The sequence below is a fragment of the Watersipora subatra genome, chromosome 7 (assembly GCF_963576615.1).
Source record: "Watersipora subatra chromosome 7, tzWatSuba1.1, whole genome shotgun sequence".
Taxonomy (NCBI): Eukaryota; Metazoa; Bryozoa; class Gymnolaemata; order Cheilostomatida; family Watersiporidae; genus Watersipora; species Watersipora subatra.
Window position 1 is genome coordinate 54397307 of NC_088714.1, and position 26697 is coordinate 54424003.

A 26697-nucleotide genomic window follows, 5' to 3' on the forward strand; every position below is an offset into this window, starting at 1 on the left:
ATGATGGTCTGTAGTTCCTAGCATAAACAGAAATGATTTTGTTTGATGATTTTATGATTTTGATTGCTGGTGCTGTTATGAGTGTAATCAAAGGGAACTAAACACAACTTGAATTTGCCAGATGGCGCCTCTTAACTGCTTAATGCAAGTTTGCACATTGTTGATTTTTGCCTGTGAGTATTGAAAATAATTTAATTGCAATTCTCAGCATAAACACAACATTGTTTAGGACAAAAAGTGAGTGTATTAGTATATATATACAATGTTGGAATAAAAACCGTCTACACGACCATAAGTGACTAATAATTAATAAAGTCTACTAGCATTTGTAACGAGTCAAGCAAAACCTTTTTACGGTGGAAGGGCAACAACTATATACAGAAATATTATATTCTCTATCACATATAGATGCCTTGATAACTCCAGCAGTATAGCGTATTCAGCTGGCAAAAGCACCAGATGCAAATAGCAAAAATATGCATATGCGATGACATTTATACAAAGTAGCTAGCAAACTCAGCATACAGCTTTCACCATTTTGTCAAATCAAAACTTATATAGTTAACTTTGAAACTGTGCAAAAAAAAATGAGCAGATAGGCAGGTGTTGAAGTTGTCTCCCCAAAAGAGAAATAACTCTAAGATAGTTTAAAAACTCATTTAGCGATATATAGTAATGTGTACACCCTCCACCAAATGAAAATAAGAGTAAATATGTTTGCTGATGCTAAAAACCAAAGTTTAAAAATAAAAAGCGAAATCTCCACAAACGACTACATAATTCTACAGCTCCTCATTATATAAATTTAATAATAGCATCTCTGTACAGTTAAAAAAAATAATACCGAATTTGTATTTTATATAAAAGCTACTTATAGTTCTGTGTTAAATAATCATTCATATATTAATATAGTTGATATTTTATGACAAGTTCCAGAATGACGAGCTTGTCTTGAAATATTGTTTGAGAATGTTTATTGATGTCATGGTCCCTGCTGTTGAACTGATTTACTACTGAGCTCCTTCCTTTCGCCGGAGATCTATGGTGGGATGTAATACTGGCCCGGATTGTTTATATAATTTTTAAGTTCTTAGTATACAGTAGGCTATATTTATTTTTAACTCCAATCACACGCTTTTTTTACAAATAAAATGTTTTAATTTTTTTGATATGGGCATTTAATAACATATATTGCATCCAAATGGAGTCTGTAGTGTAATGTCAAGAATGATTGCCCTACCATAAAATTTATTGTTGAGATCGGGCTTAGACTTTTAATCTTTGCTAGCTATCACATCATAGGAGACGCGAAAAGTTCTCGGTGTAAGGCGGTGAATTCAAAAGATGCATTTCCACTTGATTTGAAGTCATTGAGAGTTTTCATATGCTGAAAGCTGAGAGATTTCATGTAGGAGAGATATGCTGTTACTTTGTTCACGTACTCGGTTGAACCATGGGTCCTCTCTAGCAGATCTGACAAGGCATTCAAATGCTTGTCGTAGAGACACTGCAGTTGATCTTTATTCTGTACTCCATAATGATCTGTAAACAAGGGTAGACAATTTCTGACATAATGTATGGTTTAAATTCATAAAAGTTATGTATTAGAGCTTTCACGTGAGCCAAATATTGCAATTTCCTTTAATATGAATATTTTAGCAAAATTGTTTATTGCTATTCAGACCAATTTTATTTATTTATTAAAATAAAAACGAATGCTGGAAACTTGTCTGCTAATATGCATAACAGCTGGTAGAAGTTATTTTTGGCAACCTGAGATTCTATGGGTTGCTTAGTGACATAATATTGACTTGACTCTAACTTATTAGAGCAGAGTCTCAGCTTAGATTAGAAGTTAAAAAAATGGAGCTTCTTGTATTACATTTGGGAAACTATTGTGAGCTAGTACCCTGAGAGCCCAATGCGCCATGAGAGATTGTCAGTTCCACTAGATGTACAATTATTCAGCTACTAGAGAGTTGCTGAGTGGTGCAGTTGTAAGAGCAGTAAACCGTCATCGTGGGTTCAGACAAACGCATAAACACACTCTTATTATAGCAAATATTAGTCTCCTGTTTGGCCGAATGTCGATTTAGGCTAATGGAAAACCATCTGTTTATGCTCGGAACAAATTGTCTACGTTGTAACAGCTTGTACTCATTCTGTCAGTCTAGCGTGCTGTGAGAGACCATCAAGTGTGCCGATAAGGCACACAAATTAAATTTGTCCATAGGTGTTATAGAATTTTGGAAGATCAATGATTAGTGTGGGTGATAGTGTGCTGGGATGCCAAGTTAACTGTTGAGAGTTCAAATCCTGTACAAAGTAATGTTTTTCCCAATCTATATCTGTGGCTTCGGTTTTTATTATGGTAAAAAATTAATCATACTTAAAGATCTCTTTCAATATAAATGGTCATATGTGGTAAGTTAAACTCTTTCCAAATGGTTAACGATAACTTCATTCTGGTCTACTACTTGCATCAATAAGCTTGTTAAAAATTTTGAAATTGTTGTTACACGCAATAATTTTGTCATGGAATGACAGATTTCATAATGGCAGCTAATAAAAAAAGTTGAGTTGGTGCAGACTAGAGGCAGCCGAGTGCAGGGCAAAAGGACCTCTGAGTCAACCAGCGAGAGCCGGCCAATTTTCGCGATAAGACCGGCTATTTACATCCAGTCAGTGAACATGACGACGGTGTCTTATCTGAATGGGAGATGAATTAACTCGTTTACTCTTTGCATAAGTGAAATAAAACACTCAGTAGTCAGTGTTCATCGTGTCAGCGTGAATACCAAGTGCTCGTGGAATTTTATCTGCCCATTATTATAAGAATTGTGAATGATCAATGAGCAGACAATAGCGAGTATCCCTGACAAAGCCACTGCTGGCTTAAGTAGCTGATGCTAGAACGAAAATTTCCTATCAGATGCACACTCGGGGATATTTTCAGGAATGTTCTGCTAACTGAAATTCTTTTGAAATTTTACTTTTGATGTAGTTACGAGATAAACGGGGTTCGGGTTTCCGACGAGTGCTCGTCATGTTGCACATGTAGGCGTCCAACTGCGGTCTGTATTTTACATGCGATACAGATACAAACATCCAACTTACATGTACGGTTACAAATAACTTTCCTGTATAAAGTTCATCTGTAAATCATTTTTGAAAAAGCTCGTACAAAAAAGCTACAACTGTAACACTATCAACTATCAGTACGCTGGCAGTCGTGTGCGCCATTGCAGATTGCCAGGTGTAATAATTAACTCTACCTCCACAATTATTTTGAACATTGGCATAGCAGTTGATTAGCTCAGGTGGTAGAGTTTCAGTCTACAGAGTCTTAAATTGTAAGTTTTATTCTTGTCGAGACTAATATTTTTTTAATTTCAGAGCGTGACTGCGGACAGACGAATAGATGGACAGACAAATAGGCGGACACAGACGCTGGCACTCCCGTGTGTTTTGAGAGATCACCATGTGTAATAACTATGGGCACAATTATTCTTATATATGGAGAGGTGGTCAAGTGATGCAGATTACAGGGCTGGGTTCCTGCATGGGGTAATTTTTTTCTAACCTCTAAGCGTGGCTTTAAACGACTGGACAGACAGACAGATAGACATACACAACTCTTATTATAGTAAAGATTATGGAAAGACAGCGCATAACCAATCAGCAAAGAAAAGATGGTTGTACTTACCAGGTTGGAAAAGAGTGACAGCATTTAGCAAGGCGATTTCTCGCTCAGTCAGCTTGAGAGAGGCAAACATACGAAGGAGATCAATCGTGGCGCCTACCATCACTTTCTCCGCACTTGCTGTAACAAATATGTTAGCTATGCATTACAGACCATATCCGACAGTCATGGGCGGTGGCAGCAAGGCCAAAGTGTCTCACAGTGGAGACTGCCCTCAAATTTGGCTATATTATGTGAACAATTCTCCTTATTTCAATAGCCTACCAGCATGCTCATGTGATGCCCTCATCTTCCTTATCTATGGCAAAGCCCTTTCTGGTCTGTGATATACATAGCTAAAAACCTTACTAACACCGGTAAAACACTCAAATTTTAAAAAGTTCAATAATCAGTAACTACTTTGATATTATGTTTGATCTCAGATATGTGCTTTTAGTTTGAAGTGGCTAGACCTCCAGAACAACCCCAATTAATGGTAAAGTCAATAAACATGGATTTGGAAAACACCCACACTTATTTTGAATTACAGCCTTTCTATTAGGTGGTTAATTCGAAAGTTTGCATCATCTGCAATGTGAAAAAGGCAAAAACCTGCAAGTCAAGCAGGTTTGGTTACTCACAAATTTTTACCAAATGGTTCATGCTTGTAAAAGGTGGAAACAGAACCTGTGATGATGCACAAGAAAATGCCGCGAGGGCAAGCTATTCCACTTTAAACATTTTCCACACTTTATTTTTAATTCAATTTGACGAGACAGGAGTGCGTCATGACCTCTAGTGCAGAGTTCATTAGACCATTAACAAAGTGTCCGCGGTAATCCGCAATAGAGGAATCTCCATAAAATGCTTAATGCACGGTAAGTCAACTAGCGCACAATTCTAAATCCACATCTTCCGCACAATGGAAAAATATGTAACATATGTTACATATGTTAACATATGTTACATATGTTAACATATGTTACATATGTTAAAATATGTGTTACATATGTTAACATATGTAACACAGTGGACCCATAGTGAATGAGCAACCGGGAGGCTCATTTATGATTAACCCTCCAACCAGCAAGGTTGAAAGTTGGTAAACTCTCTCCCTAGCCTTTACTTACAAAGTTCAGCCATCAATTCTAGTCCGATTTGCTCAGAGCTTGGTAGCTGGTAGCCGAGCACGGAGATGGTCCATAGCAGATGTATAATTACCATTTCGTATCCAGCTAAAATAAAATTCGCAGCTATATTTAGTGTTGAAACATGAAAATCGATTGGAAGTTGAGATGACTAAAACAAAAAGTTATGCTCTTCGGTTGAATAATGTAAGGGTTTGTCGTTAAAGTCATGGCTCATTTCAATCAGATATGGTTTGGGAATCAGGGATGCGGTTGAATAGTTATCAGATATGGTAACTTGGCTGTAGCTGTTATTAGCTCATCGCCCTGCTATTGTTTGTTGCTAAGTTGGCTGCCATATGTTATTAGCGGTCTCTAGCTCTAAATAAGCTCGATTCCCCAATAAACAAGGATGTGCATTTAGAAGATTAGGGTAAACCGAAGAGTACAAACAAACTTGATTGGCAAACCAATCCTTTTGGAACTCGGCAACGCTAGTCATTCATCTGCTTCGAATCATTCAAGATTTAACAAAAACTAAAGCGTGTTGTTTTGTGTTGGGGGTGTTGAAAGAGTTGCATATCATGATATCAAAGGTAAGAAACTAGGACAGCAAGGAAGAAGTCGCGCAAAAGTACAAAATATAGACATTGTAAAAAGAGTCGAGTAACTGGATCTTAAATTCAACTTACGCATTACCAACGCTTACTTATTGCTAGCAAGTAATTCGCCTAGTAAAACTCATTTTCATTGCGGAGTACTACCATCTTTGATAGCAAAAACGTGTTCATAACAAAAATCGAAATGACACAAACACTTTTTCTCATGACTGGAAGTGTATAAAATGTCTCCTGACATATTAGTTGGGTGTTTTATCCACCACTCTACAACAACTAATAAAAGATTGAGGATATGCAGCAAAAAAGAGGGATGATGAGAGAACAACCTTAAAAAAAACTTTTAGTCGATGAACATTTAGGGCTCTGCTCTGACCACCAGTTGATTTGTAGGATGTTTTCTGGTATGCAGAGTTGACTAGCGCCATCAATTTCATCGCAATTTTTAACTAATTTTAGAAAGAGTAACCCACTGTAACATTGTGCAATCACATCAAATAGAACGTACAAGTAAGACACGGATAGTTGCTCCCGCTAATTAAATACAGCCACTCACAAGCCAACTGAAGATGCCAAAAATCAAGAAAATAAATCAGAAAAGTCAATGATCTCTCATTTAAAGATAGTTATTATGAAAGCCGAACGCACTTCTGCAGAGCTCAAGCACCGATGGCACCAGCGTACGGATACAGACATATCTCATCATTTCATCAACAACACATGACATATATGTCTCCATTCCTGATGTCACTCACTCCAGTTACTGGCCATGCATGAAGTCACGGGCTAGATTGGCTGGGTCAGTACAATAGCAGACTAACATTAAATTAATGAATGATGTCATCACAATTTAGGAATCAGAGGCTAGGTATGTTTATAGGAGCCCAGGCTAAGGACTACATAATGAGATGAAGACCACGAAAGGGAGAACCGCAAGGCGCAAGATGAGGTAAGTATTCCACGCAAAGCCTATAGTAAAATGAGTTTTTAATGACTGAAACAAATGACAGTAACCTTGACCCAACGGCAAATATCTGCAAAAACACTGAGCCTCTAAAGCTTACCTTCGACAAACAAAAGGAGTGGGCTGGTATTGTGCAGGTACCCTTATGCTTGCGTGAGAAAGAATTTGAGTAATGCTTCCATAGATGTGCAGTTTAATGCTAGAAGTCACCAGAATACCAACAGCAGCTGGTTAAGCAGCAGCAGCATCTTATTTAAACATCAAACAGAGCCTTGATATAATTATGTTGTCCCAATGCTCACCTCCTTTCAGAACCATGATCTGGTCGTCTTGGCTCAGTTCCGTGAAGCCGGGAATAAGCTTAGAGAATTCGATGATTTGCTGAATAGTAGTTGTCATTTTTTCGGAGAACTGCTGCCAAAACTGCTGCTGGCTCATTTTGCTCATATCTTCTGCGGAGGTCAAAAGGTCAAGGAGCTCATCATTGTAGTAAGCTTTGCTCTGGGCTTGCAGCAACAGATTTGCTAGAGTGTCTATGGAAACCAAAGAATAAAATAAGCGATGTGAAAATGTCAGCACGTGTCTATGTTTGTGTCAGCAAGTGTCTATGAGTATTAAAAGATGACCATAAATTCGTAAACTGTTTAAAAATGAACTTATACAAAAGTTTTAGCAGCTTTATCAAAAAGTGTCGATATTTTTTGATCATTTGCAATTTACTTTTGTTTGATGTGATCTGACTGTCAGGATGTTTCAAGACTAGAATTGACAAAACCTAATTGGAGTTAAATGCTCAGAAGGAAAGAACATGCGAAATGACATCACTAGTTGATATCACTGCTATATTTGTTATCGGTATTCGCGATAAAATTGCAGCGTTGCGCATTTTTATTCTGGCAGCGTCTTTGAATCCATAGATTTCATAATTGCACTATCTCTTGATCTGAGCATTTTAACCGTGATCAGACTTTGTTAATTTAACCTTGAAACATCCTGGCAGTCAGACTACCTCAAACATTAAAAACAGATAATAGAAAAATATCGATACTTTTTGATAAAATTATCAAATATTTTGTGTAAGTTCATCATTAATCTCTAAGCATCAGCAAAACCATATTATCTCCACTTGATGAAAGTTCTAGTTGCCTATATCTCTGGGATATAGAATTGGCTTTGACATTCTAGCCAATAGCCTACTAAACAGTGCGAAGGATTTGTGATAAATGAAGCGATGAGAACATAGTAATTAACTGGTTACATATCAAAAACTTATACAAAAAGCTGTAATCATGTTCAGTCCTTTGGAAGGACTTTGCACTTGCGGCTACCACCTAATATGAGTGCATGTTGGAGAGGTTTTTCGGAAGTTGCAGAGTAGCAAAGTCTCCTCTCCCTCCGCACATGGATATCTTTCCACAATCTAACCGCTAGCCCAACTATCTCTATTAAAATAATTTGTGTTTTACAAACACTTTTAGCAAATTTTTTTATAAATTGTAAGAATACCTGAGGCTATAAGTGGTCAGTAGTGGTCAGTAAGTACAGGTTTTGCTCAGAAATTCTCAAGGAGAGTCTTAACGGTTTCAATCAACTGTCCTTAGCCATTGCAAGACATGAATAACGCCATAAGCATTATTAAATTCTGCCCAATGCTTGCATTCATAATCTACTTGAAAGTTGAAAAACAAAGTTCTTTTATTATGATCATCAGTAGCAGAGCTGGTCTTTTTTATAACAAGTGAAGACAATTCCATAACAGTTAAACACATTGCAAACTATTTTGCTTAGAGCCACATTCTTGAAGGCAAACCACCGAGATGAAGGATAATATTTGTGGTTTTGACTAAAATCTCTGGAAGAAATATTTGGTGTTGTTGGAAAGCTACTGGTTACAGCCAGTACTAATTCTATAGCTAAGATGGAGAAAAAGGCTGCTTCTGATCTAAAAGTATTTGATAGGAGACGGTTGAGGTATTTAATACCCCTTATCTGCCTACTCCAGCAAAACAATCCTTCCGTCTATGTTACAGAGGAGCCTTTGAAATGAGAGGTGATATTTAATCCAACCAGTAGTTAGTGGTCAGCTATATAAACCAAATCTCATCCATCCAAGACATCGGCGAAATGAATACCATAATTACCAACTAACCAAAACTTTCAGGCTTCCTAAAAAGCGTACATACCAAGACTTTGAAAATTTATTTGTTTGCATGAATTTAAATAAATTATACAAAACAGAGGTAAATTTAGAGAAGCTTGGTTGACAAAGAGAGAGTAGTAAATTATGATAGTCGTTAAAATTGGTTAGCCGTCGGCGGTATTGGTTGGGTTGGTGAGCACTGTTGGTTTACCAGACTATCTATTTATTACAGATGATGACATAATATTATGTTGCTGTTATGTGCAAAACTCCTACTCTGCGTTTCCATAATGTGACTAATCTGGGGGTTTATGTCAGGTATATTGAAACAGCAAAAACCTGAAAGTCTACCGAGTCTCACTTGCAATTTTTCATTGACTGTGCCATGCTTGTGAAAGATGAAAACACTATTGCAAATGATGTGCAAGAAAATGCCTCGCAAGCTATTCCATTTTAAACATTTTCCACATTTTAGTCATTCCTATTATTATTATTCTATTACTATTCTTATTTCGAAAGTGTGATGTTATATTATGACCTTTAGAGTAGAATTCCTTATCATTTTAACAAAGTGCCGTATTAATCCACAACATATGAATGTTCACTAAAACACTTATTACACGGTAACTCAATGTGCGCACAACTCCAAATCGGCATCATCAGCAACCTGTCGCGTACTACAATGTCTATTTAGCTTCTCACCATTGTCATCGGCTCGTAAGACTTGTGTTGTAATCTCCAACAGCTGGTCAGCAAACAGTTCTTCAGAATCTATGCAGCCATAGTTGTTGCTGTCTCTACAATGTGAAGCCACTTCCTGTCACTTAATTTCAGTAGGAAATGTGATTAGCGTAAAGTATAAAATTTCTGCATACATTAAAGTTCTCAGTTGCAAAAATGAGACAAGTTTGTTTTCACTATAGCAAACATGACTCTGAAAGGGAAAATTGAGAAATTTTGTCAAGATTTGGTGTCTAATACAAACATAGAGTATCTCTTATGTCATGCCTACAGGCTATCGGAATTATGTAGGCGAGTGGATCAATTAAGAAAGTTAAAATTGAGTCATTTCACAGGTTTTTATTGGTTTGACATAATGAAAAGCAGTGTTTACTGTTTCTACCAACAGCGAGAAAAATTTAAATAGATTTAATCTATTTATAGTCTTTATGTTAAAATGTCAAAACCAATAATAAAACATCTTAGCAAAAGCACTCACTGCTCAGCGAGATGGGTGACAGTCAAGTAAATTCATCTCACTGCATCAAAAATACAAAAAATGTAACAATTTCACAGGCATTACAAAAATGTCAATTTAGTCACATTTCTGGCAGGAGATGTGTTTGTGCTCTCATCAAAGCATCATAGCTGGTCTGTCATGAGCATTTCACAATAATACCCCAGAGTGATTGATTGTATAATTCAGATAGCATGTGGTTAAACTGCCACTCTGGTGTATGTATATATATAGCTGGTCGTATCTAGGAATATACCGCAACATTAATTCATGTGTCACTCATTTCGAGATGGCCTGCACATTAGTTTGTCAACTATCCAGAGAATGCGAAAATGTATAAACATTTTAAAGCTTTCTTTCCGATATCACGCACTCACAAACACTACACTGTCCATTGATCTATCCTTTTGTAATTACTACAATATGATCAGTCCTTCTCACAGGAAAGGTTTCGAATTTCCCAAAGGTTTTTATTGTGAACTGATGCAATATGCGCTTTTTATGAGAAAATGAATATCTCTGAAAAGTATGCTTAATACTTTTTCGGAAGTGAAGATCTCCTGACCCAAGTTGTGTGTGTTTATTTGCTTTTTTAGTTTTCCGGCACTATCATCACCAAAAAGCTTACTATTTTGTTGCAAACTGGCTTCAAAAATAGATTTGAAAAGAAGTTATGCATACGTTATTTGTTTTGAAAAATATCGATTTTAAGCGGATTTCTTGGCTACGCCAGAAGATTGCCAGCCAACTGGTGGTAAACATTGGTAAGCAGTAAAGCGTATGGCAGAGTGATTCAACTAACGACAACAAAATATATTTGACAGGTAGATTAATTGGTTGATTAAGTGGGTGCAAAGTCCTTGGAATGGTCGCAACTTTTCCAACCTGATGGGATAAGTCTGAAAATGGTAAGACAGTGGCTGGGAGCTTCCTTATCATGAGGTTGGCAAAACGGCCTTTTAGCTACCTTTCGACTTTTAAAATTTATTTTTTAGCTGTAAGTGAGGCTAGTAGAACAATCTTTGTGTTTTATTCTACAGACAGTTCTGTTTTAGTAGTCTGCTGCAGCCTTTAATATCACAAAAAAGTTGGCTATAGAGTTTATAGAGCAACCTTTCAAAGACAATTAAGAGGAATAGCAATTTTTTCAACAAAAGAATTTTCATAACATCGCTGCAGTTTTCAATTTTTTGAAATTGAATATTGCAAAATCAAATGTTTTAAAATCTTTAAATTTTCAATTTGAATAACATTTGAAGCACATGACTGCTTACTCATACAATAGTGAATATTGAACGCTATAGAACTCCAAGGCATCCTAACTTTCAGTTCGCTCCACGACAACGTACTTCTTTTAGTTACAAACTACGCCTAGCGCTGGTGTTTGGCCCCGCGCTGAGATAACAGTTGTGCGTTTAGAACCACATTAGTGCAAGGTCTGCATAACTTGTGTTTGTTCAAAATCATTTTGGACAACCAACTTCTCATTGGCTAAATGTATTAGCAGCTTGTACTTCATTGACTGAAGTTAAGAGTAACCGACGTCTTCTTATTGGCTGATCATATTAGCAACATACACATTTTTTACATTTTTTAGTTATAAAACAAACAATAGCAATTATTAACTTAGCCACTAACAAAAATAAACAGTTGTCATTAAAAATAGTCATAGTATTAAACAATAAACAACCAGTAAAAACACTGATTTCATATAAAAATAACTGCGCTTAGGCATCATATACATGATCAGCTTTTTGAGCTGCTACCTTCTAGCATAATCCAATTAATCCAAAACCGAAACTTGAAAACTGTTTTTTGGTTGGCCAGCTTAGTAACTGTCTAAGTTTTAGTAAACTACTTTGAAAGTCTTGCATCACAACTCCATTTAAGGCATGTGGAATTTGTTGCGATACATATGAGCAAAGATTTAATATTTAGAATAGAAAAAGTGTACCATCAAGATTAGCGTAGATTACAAAGAGACAAGAGCAGACATGAAGCATCATCAGTAAATGACACTAATCACAGCTAGTTATAACATTTAGTGTTTGGTGTTTGTGCACGCTTGGGATATTTGCTATAATGACAACACTTGTCAGGTGTGTGCGACATGACAGCATTTTAAATGCAGGTAGCTCTCTCTTTACCTGCCAAACCAGTAATTATCTAGACGAGCATGTGTAACAAGAGGCATAAGCTGTAATCAACTAGTGGTGGTCCTTAACCCGTGCAGTATGAGCTTTCAAAGGCGTGAGTGGGACCTCTAGTAGTGTGTCAGCCTTTGACAGAGATCTCATCGAATATTAAAATTTGACAAAATATAATATAATTAATAAATAATAAATAATATAATATAAAATATAATTCATTATTTCCGCGGTCTTCAAGGTTGTCTAATGAGATGCCAATATAAGCCACAGGATTCATGCAAATTAAGAAAATACATTTAATTGTTTTAATTTATTTAAATTGTACATAGAAAATGCTTTGAATGCTTGTCAGATGTGTCGCGGCGATATATAATAAGCATTCTATAGCCTAGGCGCTAACTTGAGACCGGACTGGGTAGAGATACTATCAGCAGTATGCAAACAAGCATCCTGGGTCTGAGGGTTATACAGGTGACAACTGACACCATTTTTATTATAATCAATTTAACTGAATTGAATGCTCTATTGAAGGCCCTACTAAATTTATCTCACGCATGGCAGTGCTCTTCCTGTTCCGTTTTGTCATTTGGTAAGATCTGTCTGCATAACCATCTGTGTCTGTGTGTAATTCTTTAGCAATTTTTCACAAACTTTCAAAGAATTCAAAAGCTTTGAAAAACTTGTTTATGTTCAAGGGAGACAAATCCCAAAAGAACAGTTTTTGAAGAATATCTCTCTTCTTGTTTGTCAGAGATTAGCTGATGGGAAAAAACTCATTAGAAAGCGGATTATCCTGACGATAACTTTGCACCACATAATCTAACATCTTCTCGCCAGTGGCTAGAGTAATGCCGGGAATTTTGCAACAAACAAGATTAATGTCTAATAGGAATGAACTGATGATTAAAGCATTAAAAATGCTGGTTTATGAATGGTCACTGATGAATTCTGAGAAATATTTGTTGCCAGTAACTTTTCTTAGCTGCTGGTTTATATTATCATTTGTCGTTTATATTATCGTTTATTATTTATATCATCGTTTATTGTTTATATTATCCTTTATTGTTTATATTATTTATATTACTGAGAGAAACGTTTAGCATATTGATTTTGTAAGTTTTGAGCACTTGACTGAAATATGTATCAAATAGTCCCGCGTTAGCCACCAAAGTTTTCTACAGTCAGTTTCCGATTGTTAGAACTTACGAGTCAGTCAGATCTGTGTCCGATCCCGAGCTGCTGGAGTCGCTGCTATTGCTTCTGTTTCTTTTATGGTATTTTACCTCATCTTGTACCATTTCTCTTTGCCTTTTCGACATTCTACCAAACTTCACCGCTGCAACAGGAAACCAAAAACTCCATAAATCTTTCATTGCGCATGGGAAATCAGTCACAAAATAATGGGCACACAACTTCTAAAATTCACAATAACCTTCCTTTAGATATGATTGTTACCTATATTAAAGCATTTGCTTTCACATGAATACTTTAACTATAAAACTGTCATAACCACAAAATAGTCTCAGTTTAGAGTGAGATCTACAATATAGCAAGTTAGGCCACTAAAAATTTACCTCTCAGAACAGAAGACAGAACTCTATGACAGCAAGTTTTTTGCAAACTTTTGGTTACAATTTGGTTGAGTGGTGCAAAGTAAACCGGGTAAAGGTTGTTGAGAAATCAGACACGAATTTCATGTCTGTGAAACAGCTAGTCAAGTAATGTGAGGAGGTCAGAGTGATTTCACTGTTAGCTGATCTAGACGATCTCGGCCAGTCAAGCATAAGATATGTGGATACTAGAAACCTATTGTCATATTGAATGATAACAGAGCAGCAGTTATTGTTTATTTCATTTCACAAAACCAGACATCTACAATTCCATGCTTTGAGATCAAACCTTGCAAATTATCAAATTAACAGTTTATTTCAGCCCTCCTGAAACCCTAGCTATTGTCATGGTGACGCTGATGCGTTTTCCGATTTGGCTGCAAAAAACTTGATAGTCGAATTGTAAACAGTCTATGGCAAGGAGCTATAAAGAGTATAAATAGAAGATGAGTGTGTGAGAAAGATAACGAGATGGAAGATATGAGTGGACATCTCGGCGCTAACCACTGAAAGCTTCTATTGTGAACATAAATACTTGCAGTTCATTCATGCAAGAGCCAGTATTTACTAGACTTGCTCCTTATCTCGTTGAAATCATGATTGAGAATGAACTTTGACCTTATGTTCAGCTCTTTTACAGTCAAACTCAAAGAATATTAAGCCTGTCGGCTTCGCGTTCAACATAAAGCATGAGTACATTTTGCACAATTCTAATGAATTCTCTTCTTATCTGTCCGACTGTCTATTATCACCGATTCTGGCCAAAGAGAGTACAATGACAGAGGCGTAACCTCACATAAATAAGGGATAATGGGTATATCAGATAAGCAGCTTGTGACAATGCTGTCTTCTCTATGATATTCACCCAAGCAATCAGCTGTCAAATAGGCAAAGCTAAAGAGGCTCTATATGAGCTCTATATAAGCTTATTTTGCCAGAGGCCAAAAGACAATATGTCATAATAGCCTTAGAAGAACAGCGAAATGAATAAATGGTTCTACATGATATTTATTAGAAACTTGTTTGGTATTGACTATTTACCCACCATGGTGGAGTGCAATTGATTAAATGTAAGATGGCCGGTTGCCATGTCACACATCCACGATATACAAAGTGCCTTCCTAGCTTGGGATTAAGGTACCCAGACGTGAGTTAAGGCGCAGACGATGCAATCATCCCAGAAGATATAGATGTCTGTTAGATATATGAACATTAGAGCATAAAGGACTCTTATATTTTTATACTTGCGATATAAAAATTAACTAATGTTGGCATAGTGTGGTCAGTGCTAGCAGGTGTCAGTTAGGCTTCATTTACTATACTCTTGGGTAGACAATTCCCTAAGCAAAACGCAGTTTTCCATAATCTCGTTTCGATTATGCACGGTAGAGCATCTATCGAAGCAGCGGAAAAGTTTTACAGCAACCAAACTCAATCAGAAATAGGTGACATATCGCTGAGCTGGTCGCGCGTATTCATCTGTGACATCACAGTAGTGATTGGAATCTTAACGATGCTAATGTTGCAACAGGGTGAGATATAGAATAACGACAGAAAATAATTCCTGGTAACCATAGCGGTATGTTTTTCTTTCAGCTCAAAGATATCTAAAAGAATGTCGATGCTAAAAACAGAGGCTGTCAAAAACAGACGCTGAAAAAAGACATGTGCTTCGTCAACTGTTATAATATTTATGTATTCTCAGCATATCTTATGCTAGTGATTGTTGTTTTATCAAATTACAGGCAACGCCAAGGTTTATTTCAGCTATCCCATTTCCCATAAAGCTACTTTTCTTAATTAAATTTACGCTCACTTAATGATCCGTAATGATACCAACGGGAAGATGAGATGATGAGCGCATGAAACCGCTTTTGCTTGAATTAGCTCAGCCATCTTTAACAACGACAATGTAGCTTCCATTTTATTGGACGCCGGCCTTCGCTCAGTATTGACTTTTATAACATTCACTAGATAATTAATCAAATATGTACTTTATCTATTGATCCAGTGATATCATAGGAATTGAGTTAGTCTTCTAGATTAAAAACAGACTTTGAAAGTTATGTTAGTATCAATTTAGTTAGCTAAGAGCTAATGAAATCTCACTACTCCAAAGGCGGAGTTAGCAGTCTACTACTACTACAAACTGACAGGCAGAGTTGGTGGTGTACTGCCACTAAAACTGGCAGAGTTGGTGTCTACTGCCACTAAAAACTGTTTCGTGCTTGGTGCGATATTTTAAAGCATTTCAATTCAGACTCATGCACAAATTTGCTAAGTTTTCCTATAACTCTGCATCGTAACTTTGCTCAGGTTGTATGGCAATAGTCTGGAAACATCACTCTCTCCTCCCCTTTTTGTGGTCTCCTCATCAATCTAATATGCCTCGAGTTAAGTTATTAAAGTGGAATGGCACGCAGACTTTTCTGTTTAATTAGCAGCGTGGCTGCTGCACAAAAGGCCCAGCTTTGGCTGAGTTCTTATAACAGAAAGGGGCCTAGAAACTACCCTACCACTGTTCACTGACAACACCGCTATTGTATGTCTGTCAGGCTTATCTATATGGAGATTTATGTAATATCTTCAGTAAGCCTCCCGTTGTTGATATTTCTGATTATTTTTGTATTTAGGAAATGGTCCAAGGCCCAAATAGGTAACATCTCAAATATTGACAAAGTCTTGGCAGATCCGATCATCCTTCACAGCTCCTAATCACCTGAGTATTACCCACTTGATCTCAGCGCTCGATGTTCGAGAACAAGTCCTGCCGAGCTTCGCTGAGCTCTCCATATTACACGGGAGCGTTTCATGTGTAACACGAAAGTGCACTCTTTGCTCCCAGAGAGTCTAAGCAAATAAGCAAGCGTCGAGAGAGCATTCTATCAGCACTGCGTGGCTCTGCTGCGACTGTTTGCAAAGAAAGTTGTACTTTGTACTGATATCATGGCAAGATTTTCCAATTGTGAAGGAGAGACAAGCTTAACAAATATTAGAGTGGAAATCACTCACTGTAACTGAAATCAACTGTAGCTCGAGGTTCTACTTCAGAGATAGCGCTGGTTTTTAGTTTATACATCCAGATCTAAATGGGTGTACACAGTTTTCTGCTCAGTTATGTTGTACTGTCTCAATTGTGCTAAATTTCCTCCAGTTGATATACTAAATCTCCCACCACCATTATCTTCAACTGCTCTTTTCTAGTAGGACAGGTTCTTATAGCTTCAACCGGATGCTTGTTATTCAATCATTTGATTATAAACTATTTGAAAAATATGTTTAGAAAAACAACATAGTGTCATAAAGAAGCTTGTAGAAAGCCATGTGTGATGAAGCGCACGTTGCGCGTATATGTTGGCTATATTTCAAGTATTTAATCACAGGCTTATGAATAGTGAATCAGAGGAGTTAATACAAGACAGAGGAATGTAAGGAATGTGCCTTATCTCAATCACTACATCAATCAGCTCTAAGGCTTTCATCTAACTATATATAATGCACTGACTTGATAGCCGCAACCCCTCTTCCTGCTAGCCTGTGAGCATTAGATTACGGCTATCAGCAAAACTACTTTTGTGCTGCTTAAAACCTTCATACATACTATTGAAATATCTAGTTTTAGGTTTAGCTGCTTGGAAATATTAAAAGAAAATAAATGTCATGTAACTATGACCTTGTGACCATGTTCTGAAAAAATTCATTGTAAGTTATCTCTCTTGTCTTAACTAGAAATAAAGTAAGGATTATCTCCCTTGTCTCCTGCTTATCTATTAAGGAGTTTTATAGCATAATAAAGCCTATGGTAAAAGCTGAAGATCATTTTCCTAGACTCCTAAAGTAGAGTCACCAGCATTCTATTACTGTTCAGCTTAGGGAACTCATTCATGAGAGACACCAATGTTTCCGACTATGTTATATTGCAGGTAATAAAAGATCTTTTTGACCACCACCAAGCCAGAGTTATGCAATATAGAACAGCCACAACATAGGTATCTTCTTCATAATGTTGTTAACTCAGGCAGTTATTGCGGATTTAGGTAATAAATTTTGCCGAAGAGCCTGTCTTGGCATGCCAGTCGTCAAAGGGTACAGTTACAAGTAATTACTCTGAAAGCCAAAGTACGTCGGTTCGCTCAGCCTCTGCATCAGCTGGTTTCAAAACACGCAGCTTGTCTGGGTCCTCATCAGAGAAGACATGTTTTTGTTTTTGATGAAAAGTTTAATCGATATTTAAGCTTTCATGAGAGTGTATGCATGCACTTTTACTAAAAATGAAAACAACTTCACAAAGCCCATTTCTCATTAATCACATTTTTGACAGACTCAACTGGGCCTATGATGGGAATGTGAAAAAACAGCCGTGTCGTGTCGTAGTACTTGACAAGACAAGCTATTGGCAATGATGTTGTCACTAGAACTGTAAATGGCTATTCTCAAGTGCAATATTTGTGGTCTGGTGAGCAAAAACTTTGGTTTACTGAAGCATTCTGGGAGATCTGATAACTAACCAAGTAGCAACGCTAAGACCCTGGTTTAATACTTTGCAGCTCCAACACTGGTCTACTCTGAAAGCTAAACTTGCACAAACTCTTTAGTAATTTTCATTAGAAAATATCGGTATTTTTTTAATTATTTGTGATTGTTTTTTATGTTGGAGGTGATCTGATTGCCAGGATATTTCAGGATTACATTGATAAAACTTGATCACGATGAAAATTTTCAGATCAAGTGAAACTGTCATTATGAGATCTATAATTGCAAAGAGATCGACAAAATGGAGACGCGTAACGCCTCAATTTGAACACAATTGGCGATACCAACTATCGCAGCGATAAAAACTAGTCACATCAATTTAAACGTTTTTTTTTTAGTGTTTTAATCGCGATCAAGTTTTACAGATTTTAATTCTGAAACATTTTGGAAATCAGATCATCTCAAACATCAAAAAACAATCGCTTATGATGGAAAAGGATCGATACTTTTTGATAAAATCTACAAAAACTTCGAGTAAGTTTGTTTTTAAACCTGGGCTACACAGATCGATGCTGTTTCAGTGACGGCACAAAACTATCGATTCTGCCAGGTTTTTTACCTTGGTTTGTTTAATTTTGTAGTTTTCAATAGTGCCTTCTTAAGTTGTACAGTTTTCCTGCTAGTTGTATCTTTAGAGTTATTTTGGTCGATATTTTTATTTGATCTCGAATGACATAATAATAATTTTTGTTTTAATAGCTAATCGGAAGGCATAATAATAGTTAACACGACTGCCAATGAGAGATATTGATCTAAAAAACCTCAAAACAAGCTTCCGAGTGGTTGAATCCAGTGTCGATGACACCAACAGCATGATTAGAAAATATCATTGTCTGCATTGATGCAAGGCATCAAATTGTGTAACCAACAGTTTGATATCAAACCTAATCAGAGACTGAACTGTTCCTAAGACTCCTTCCTTCTTGTATTACTAGATGCCTAAACTTAGTCTGTAGCAGATGACATGGGTGATGACAGAAGAGGCAGCGGGATGTATGGTGTAACAATGCAAGTCAGACAAAGATAATAATAATTGCTGATAGACAGATAGGTGCTTGGCAGACTTGAGAGAATGCAGCAAAAAGCTGGTGTTTGATAGACAAGATAGATGGAGCAAGTGTACTCTGAAAAAAAATCAAGTGACCAATCTCGTCGAAGCTAATAGGGGCAAGCCGCTGGCCAACCTGATTGTTACCAATGATGAATGCAGCTCAGAAATTATTAATAATCGCCTGGAAGTACTCTCTAACCGTAGACAATGCAGTCGACCAGACTTTTAATGGAACCTGTCATAACTGCAAGGTTGGAACCCATTTAATTAAAATTTTCATGGATAATGAGCTCTAATTTCTGAGATTATTTGATGATTTAGGTACAGTTGTCTACGGATTAATCATATGTGTTTACCATCTTTGGACATTCCGAGAGAGAGACATTTCTGCAGACGGCAATACTGACATCGGTTTCTACTCAGTCTGTCAATTCTGCAGCAACGTTCTTTCTGGCAGTGATAGTTCTGAGCATTGGTTTGACTTCTTCGAAAGAAACCCTGCAAGCAAGAGCTATAGGTTACATTGAGAATGACAAACAACTTTTTTTCGAAAACAGAAAACTAGACAAATGCTTTGCATGAGACCATATACTCCCTAGCTTTTACGCTACAAAACATTCTTCAAGTTAGGATCAGCAACTTCTGATTATGTTTCCAAGTGATGCAAGTGTTGTTGAGGGCACTGATGTGCTTGGCAAATGCTTTCAATCGCATCAGCGCTATGGCATGGATTTTGGTGTTCGCCAAAAGTATTTTTATTGGCTGACGCTGTTTGCAGTAGTCCTGCTTTTTCATGTTAAAAACTAATCAAAAAAATTAATCACGTTGTTACGATAATGCAAAAGTATAGAAAGACAAAAAAACTCAAAAGCTAATTTTTCAACTTCACGCCAGCTAAGGTACTTTTGAAAAGTATTGATTACATTTTAAATATCGATAACGAAATACTGCCTCATGTGCTGATATCATCAATTGATGTAAAAGCATGTCTGTTTTTAAAAATCTGTACATCAATCTGCGCAATCAACTTGCAGTGGTCATCGATTTATATTATTTTTAAACAAATCTGTTTATAAGCGTTGTTTTAGAATAATGGAATGAGCTGAATTTATATTTGAACTAAATACTGACTTTAATAGAGAAGGAAATATGGAAGAAGCGTAAAAATTACACATTACCTTGCAGCCTTCACAAGTGATGACCCCGTAGTGAACCCCAGAAGACTTGTCACTGCAGACCTTGCAAGGAATCACCTCTATGTCAGCTATAGAAAGAGAAAACAATTCATAAACACATTCCAATGCTCAGTTATGTTAGGTAACAACGGAAGCAGTTAGAAACACAATAAGACACGCAATTCCTGCAACAGCATCAAATAGGACCGCCTCACCGAGTGGTATCAGGAAATACATCTTGTTGACTCGGTTCCTTAAAACAAAGACACTCTTCTCTTCATTAGGAATAGAAGAGACATTGCTGTCGAGTAATTAGAGAAATCAAACGCTGCCGAGAGTGCACTGTTGTTGTTACAACTGCTACCTTCTACTCTAGACTTGATTGAAGAAGCATTGATTGCTCAGTAATTATGGCAGAGTGTGATTTGATTGCAAAAGTACATAAAGAGCAGGGAAATACGCATGGCATCATTGGCAACATCAGCGTATGAAGAGGGAATATGATACACACGGACTTCTGGCATTAATTACTAACTCGTATTTATTACTACCGCTATAGCAATTAGTGCTAGCTCGCGTGCCGGCAGCGTAGGCAGCGTAAAGAGTAGATAATACTAATAAACACTAATTTGTTCAGACGTTATTGATGTTTCATATCAAAAACTACTCGTGGCAGTTAAAAAATTCATCTAGGATAAGGTTTGAATGGCATATAAGTGGCTACGCCTCGAGGCTGCTCACGGCTAGCGAACGGGGTATTTTTGCTTTGCTAAGCGCTTTGCGGAGAAGATGCGTAGAGACGATAACAAGCTAAAAATTATTTATAGGTTTTTGCATTAAGTCATCTAAAAATAGATCGTGATTAGATTAATCCATTTTGCGAGGAGGGAAAGGGGGCTAGTGTTTGGCGGCCATTGGCTATATTGATGGCTATCTAAATCTAACTAAGTTACACAGACTCCTCGATGAATGCTGCCAGACAGCGCTGACGCTTTGGGCTGGCTGTAGAACTTGCCCACGGTATTTAACAGTTTGCTTCCAAAACTAATTAATGGATAGATTTAAATGCTTGATAATAGTGACAGCACCTAATTCAAATATATGCAAGATGGTGTATTTCACCACCTCATTCACAGTTTACCGGAAGGATTAATCTTTCCTCATGAGAAGTGTCATTATTATTCCATGTGTTACATAATCAAGCACTGATACTACATGTCTAGGTTATGAAGCTTTGAGAAGGCTGAAACTACAGTGGTTACACACTATTGACAGTTTTGATTAAAAGCAAATGGCAGACTCTAGCAGCTGGGACCATAGAGACTGGAAAATGATAGCTGTTATCTTTTGTAGCAATCTTTTAAACACGTGCGCTATTGGTTGGAGTCCTGTAAAAGTACATGTAATTGGACACAGCTGCTTGGTAGTTAAATCTCAAGGCTGTAGTGGCTGTTCCAACTGCCACTTTTCTCACTAATAATAAATACTTTTATTATTCCAGCTGTTGCATACATTTATGGTCGGTGTAAAAATTAGTTGGCGAGTTGTCTGGTTAATAAGCTGACTGGTCGACTAATGATCGAATTGAACATGTGTGCAAAGATTTTTTCCTGTCGTAGTCTATATGTTAAATATTTTTATAGTTAAGAGACATCTCTGCTTTGAGTGTTCAAACCTGACTTTCGTAGTTTTAGGTGTAGGAACCAGTATGCCAGAAATATTTACTGTTTAGATCAAGACGATCAAATAATGGTACATTTCTGGTGCAATGTGCTTATATGCATAAAAATTTTTAGAATGCTATAGACTCTAAATCTATAGTTTTTTATAGATGCACATTGATGTGATCCGCATCTATAGATTTGCTAAACTTTTAAAGATAACAAAAATAACTGATTCTATCTTTTTTCTGCACACTAGTAAGAGGATCAAATGGAACTTGTGCATACAAATTTAGTGAATGACCTAGCCTTAGGTTTATATTGCCAGAACATCCTATTGGCTTGAAATCAAGCTAACTTTTACCTACTATTCAATGACTGCATGGAAAATAAAAAATTCTTTGCCTGGCTTAACCAATCACCAACATTGGTTACACTAATAAATGCTGCAAAGGTCAAGGGTGGAGCCGAGTGCAGTCTCAATGTCTTTTCTTCCTTCTAAATTGAATGAGAAAAAATGACAAAAAAAAACCAACAGACCGCTGCCACAGTATCTACTGTTTGTATACAAAGCGAATTATTTATATATGTTGGCTGTCTAGCGGTGTTTATGCAGGCTCTGACAGGCTATCTTAGACACACCATCATACGCGGCCATCATTCACGTCATCTGCAAGATAGTTATACCAATAATAGTGCAAAACTTGAGCCACAATATGACGCATTCCTTTGGCAGCCGCAATCGGCAGCAGATGTCAAATTAGAAGAGGTCATCGTGTTTAGATAACCAAACCTCTGGTATGTCTCGCAATGTTGCGATTACGAGGAAGGAGTATTGTTACAAGAACTTGCCTTGCTAAGCTTGGAGTCGAGATTTTGTTGAGCGGCGTTTTTTAATTTGTGCTATTAACGATGAACTTAAACAAATTTTCAGTAGACTTTATCAAAAAGTATCAGTATATTTATGATTTGCGGTTGTTTTTATGTTTGAGGTGATCTGACTGCCAGGATGTTTCAAGATTAAAATTGACAAAACTTGGTCACGGTTAAAATGCTCAGAAGAAACACACTTGCGGAATGTCGTCCCTAGTTGTTATCATTGCGATAGTTGATATCAGCTATTGAGTTTAAGTTGCAGTGTTACCCGTTTCTATTCTGTCAGTCTCTTCGCAACTCTATAGGCATCACAATCACACTTCTGATTGATATGATCGATTAAACCGCGATCAAGCTTTTTCAATGTGAATCTAGAAACATCCTGGCAGTCAGATCATCTCAAACATCAAAAACAATCGCGAGTGACAGAAAAATAGCGATACTTTTTGATAAGACCAACTAAAACTTTGTGTAAGTTTATCTTCGAATGGGACTATAGGGCTTTAGTCCCATAGTCCCACTTTATATCATGCTTGGGTGAAGGATCTCAAGCTACAGTTATTGCGTTGTGTAGCAAATGGGTGATGTGAATATGAGTGGTCTGCAGCACCTATATAGTCATTTGTAACTGTATATGTATGCAGGAATTTATCGGCTAGTGGATAACAGAGGCGGTTAAATACTGTTTGAAATATAACTGCCTGGTTACAGAGTTCAATATCCACCACTGGCTCTTGCTCTTGCGTAGGGGAATGTTTTGACCACAAATCGTCACAGTTTAGCAAACAAACAAGTTAATACGAAACAGCTAATAGCTTAACTGCAGATCTAGCCAAATGTGTGAAGTTTAGTTTAGCTCGAGAACTAACAGAACTAACACGTTTCATTAAGGAGACGTTAAGTAGTAAACTGGTTTTACCAAAAACATTTGAAGTCTCTATTTTTCATTATGTTGTGTTTTAGTTAGGGCTCCAAAATGGTTTCACCATCGACACATCATACAAAGTATAACTTACAGAAAAAAGTTACGTATTATAAATCAAAAGATCTAAAATTGCTCAGGGATGCCGCAGGCCAACCTGGCCAACCACACTAACTATTCATCTGTTATTGATGTCTGACCACAAGGGTAATGCAGAACCACCTTAGCAAAAACAATTAATCATGTTGTGGGACTTTTCTGAATGGAATGGCTGTTGACTGCTTTACTCCATTACTTACTTCACTCCAGTATTGGGTTTCAAGGCTGTTCAGCTGGCAATATATAGTATTTAACATTCCATTCAGCGTAAAAAAGTTCACAGTCAAAGCACGAAACTTAGAAAAATGAAACACTCCTTTTTTCTCAGGTTGGCTCAAATAGATGGCGTCTATTTCCGCTAGATGCTGTCATTAAGAGCCATAAACATTACGTGCTCGCCATCAGTTTAATATTGGGCTAATGGTTTTATAGCAGATGAAGTATTTTGTGAGCGGATGCGCGGATGAGAGAATGTGGGAGTGGCAATAGTGGGCTATCAGTATTTACTCAGTAGCGCGTATCACATCTATCTAAGTATGAATTGCTCCTCTCATTCATAGCGTATAGTAAAGGAATTATGCCAAGGAAAATTTTGTGTAAAGTGGAGAGGAGGCTCGGATGTACACTAATGGCATTGTGGGCCAAGTACTTAAGAGGCAAGACACAAGAGCTGGATGTGGATCTATTAGATTAGACATTAAATTAACAACTACTAGAAGAGGAAGCTATTGTTTTGTGAGGACCACGTAAGATTCATCTAACAGCATCTCTACCTAAATCAACAATAACGCGACTCAAACATTGTAAGCGGGTTTTGCGTTTCAAGACCTCTTATCCGTGGTACATTTGTGAGAATATCGCGATTCTGTGCCCTAAACCCTTTGAGTGTTGGTTGTTAAGGATGGAGAGACCGGCTACATGCTGGGCCATTAGGTACACGTACCCACGCGTACGTACGCAAGAGTTATGCGTACAGAGACTATGCTCTCGGCGTACTGTATGTGTTGCATTATTGAGATGTGTTGTTAGCTGATATTTGCTTTTAGAGTAAACAAATCTCTGGCTAAAGACCTATTCAGTGCCTTAGAATAATTGTAGGCTATTTAGTCTGGCCGTATTTCCATTAATTATATAAAACTATGAATGGTTTAGAATCTGTTATAGTCAGTAGCTTGTGTGGATAAATTAATTACCATACAGGTACAATTATGTTAATACCAAGCTATTCAGAGATTATGTATGCTTTACTGAACAAGTATGCTTCGAGTTTGAATGTTAATAGGTCTCCCTCATTTGATTTAGCTAAGCATACCTTCTTTAAGGATACGTTAAAATCACTCAATATAAGGTCCCTATAAAATATATACACTTAGCTCTAAGGATGTATAATATGAGAATAAACTTAAAGATTCTCCTCTATATACTTCAACAAAAGCAACTATGATTCTAATACTCTGCCCCTTGCCAGATAACATGCCAGAGCAATCATAAGTAAAATTGAGTACCACTTGTAAAAAGGGTTACACAATTTTGCTGTCTTGCAAAAGTGAATACCTTCCTTGAGTTTGTACATGTGTTTTAGGTTATGCTATGCTATTTTGATTGCAAACAAAATATTTTGCAAATACATATTTCAAACCAAACTATTCTGAAAGTTCGTATTCACAAATTTCTGATGTAGTCGAGGAAAATGCGTTATAACCAACTATTTGAGTATTTGGCAAAAGGCAACTGTAGTCCAAAGAGCTAGATAGATATGCCATGTCACCAACCTTTAATGTTTGATGGTGCTGCCTTCATCTTTCCACCTTCTTATTCCTACTAGAGTCTTTTTCTAACTGCTGCAGCTATTAACAAGTTTGAGCAGTCAATGAAAATTCTCTCGTACTTCACACCAGGCACTCTGCAACCTAAAAATAGAGTCACAGTCTCTACTACTCCCACGTGCTAATAAGCACAGCAAAGGCGGAGCCTGTCATATTTATTAGCCAATTGGATATCATTTTCTGAGCGCAAATATGCAGCGAGTTCGCTTGCTTAAACCAAGGACCTCTTTGAAGATGCTATTGAAGGTAGTGATTACAATTTATGTCTGTCATCAAGGTACCTTGACATGATGATGTTACTTAATATGGCTCGACATAACACCTGGCAGATCAAATTATTTTACCAAAGTTCAACGGAATTTTTTACAAATAAACAACTGTCATACTTTGTAATTGATGCGAATATGCCAAGAATTGCTAGGAAATTCATATTCTAATTTTTGTTTTTAAAGTTTTGTGTCTCTAGATAAAAGCACTAAACAACAGCTACTAAAATAGTTTCATAACTTTGTTGCGCCAGCAAAATAACAGAATATGCGGAATACTTTGACTGTGACATCATGTGAATATATGACAGTTATGTAATCTCGGCTGTAGAATAGTATACTGTTGTATACACTATGTTTCCATTGTGCGAATAATGCGGGTCTGAAATTATACAGACATTGAGTTGCTGTGAGATATGTGTTTTCATGGATATTCGATTGTCGACATTCGAGTTTCAATGGGCAATTGACCAAGATAAAGAAATCTATTCGGATTCGGCCCCCTCCTGTCTAGCTCAGCATCAGACTTTCGATATAGGAAGAGCAAAGATGTGGAAAATATTTAAAATGGAATAGCTTGCGTGGCACCTTCTCGCGCATCATAACTACCATTTCCATCTTTCACAAGCATGCAACGTTTAATATAAATTTGCGAGTAATAAAACTCGCTTGACTTATGGATTTTTTGTTTTCATCTTACGACTGACGCAAGTTTGCGTCTTGAAAATATATTTATAGAGTAGCTTTAGAAGCAGGCTCAG

General features: G+C 36.9%; 1 protein-coding gene across 1 annotated transcript; it reads right to left on the reverse strand.

Annotated features, from left to right (window-relative positions):
• Positions 1–680: 680 nt before the first annotated feature.
• LOC137399493 (probable nuclear hormone receptor HR3) lies at positions 681–25754 on the reverse strand. The gene is made up of 9 exons (XM_068085629.1): positions 25617–25754; positions 20290–20375; positions 19468–19609; positions 13124–13253; positions 9233–9327; positions 6693–6923; positions 4813–4917; positions 3707–3823; positions 681–1542 (listed from the first exon to the last, which is right to left on the reverse strand). The coding sequence occupies exons 1-9, from the start codon at positions 25642–25644 to the stop codon at positions 1292–1294; spliced, it is 1185 nt and encodes a 394-aa protein (XP_067941730.1). The 5' UTR covers positions 25645–25754; the 3' UTR covers positions 681–1291.
• Between the last annotated feature and the right edge of the window lie 943 nt (positions 25755–26697).

What these genes read in the sequence shown, in the direction of transcription:
- LOC137399493 (XM_068085629.1), bottom strand. Translation starts at nt 25,644, where the DNA reads ATGAAGGCAGCACCATCAAACATTAAAG. An exon ending in AGCACCATCAAACATTAAAG is followed by an intron (nt 20,376 to 25,616) that starts GTTGGTGACATG and finishes CTCTTTCTATAG; the next exon opens with CTGACATAGAGGTGATTCCT. An exon ending in AGAATTGATGGCTGAACTTT is followed by an intron (nt 3,824 to 4,812) that starts GTAAGTAAAGGC and finishes TATTTGTTACAG; the next exon opens with CAAGTGCGGAGAAAGTGATG.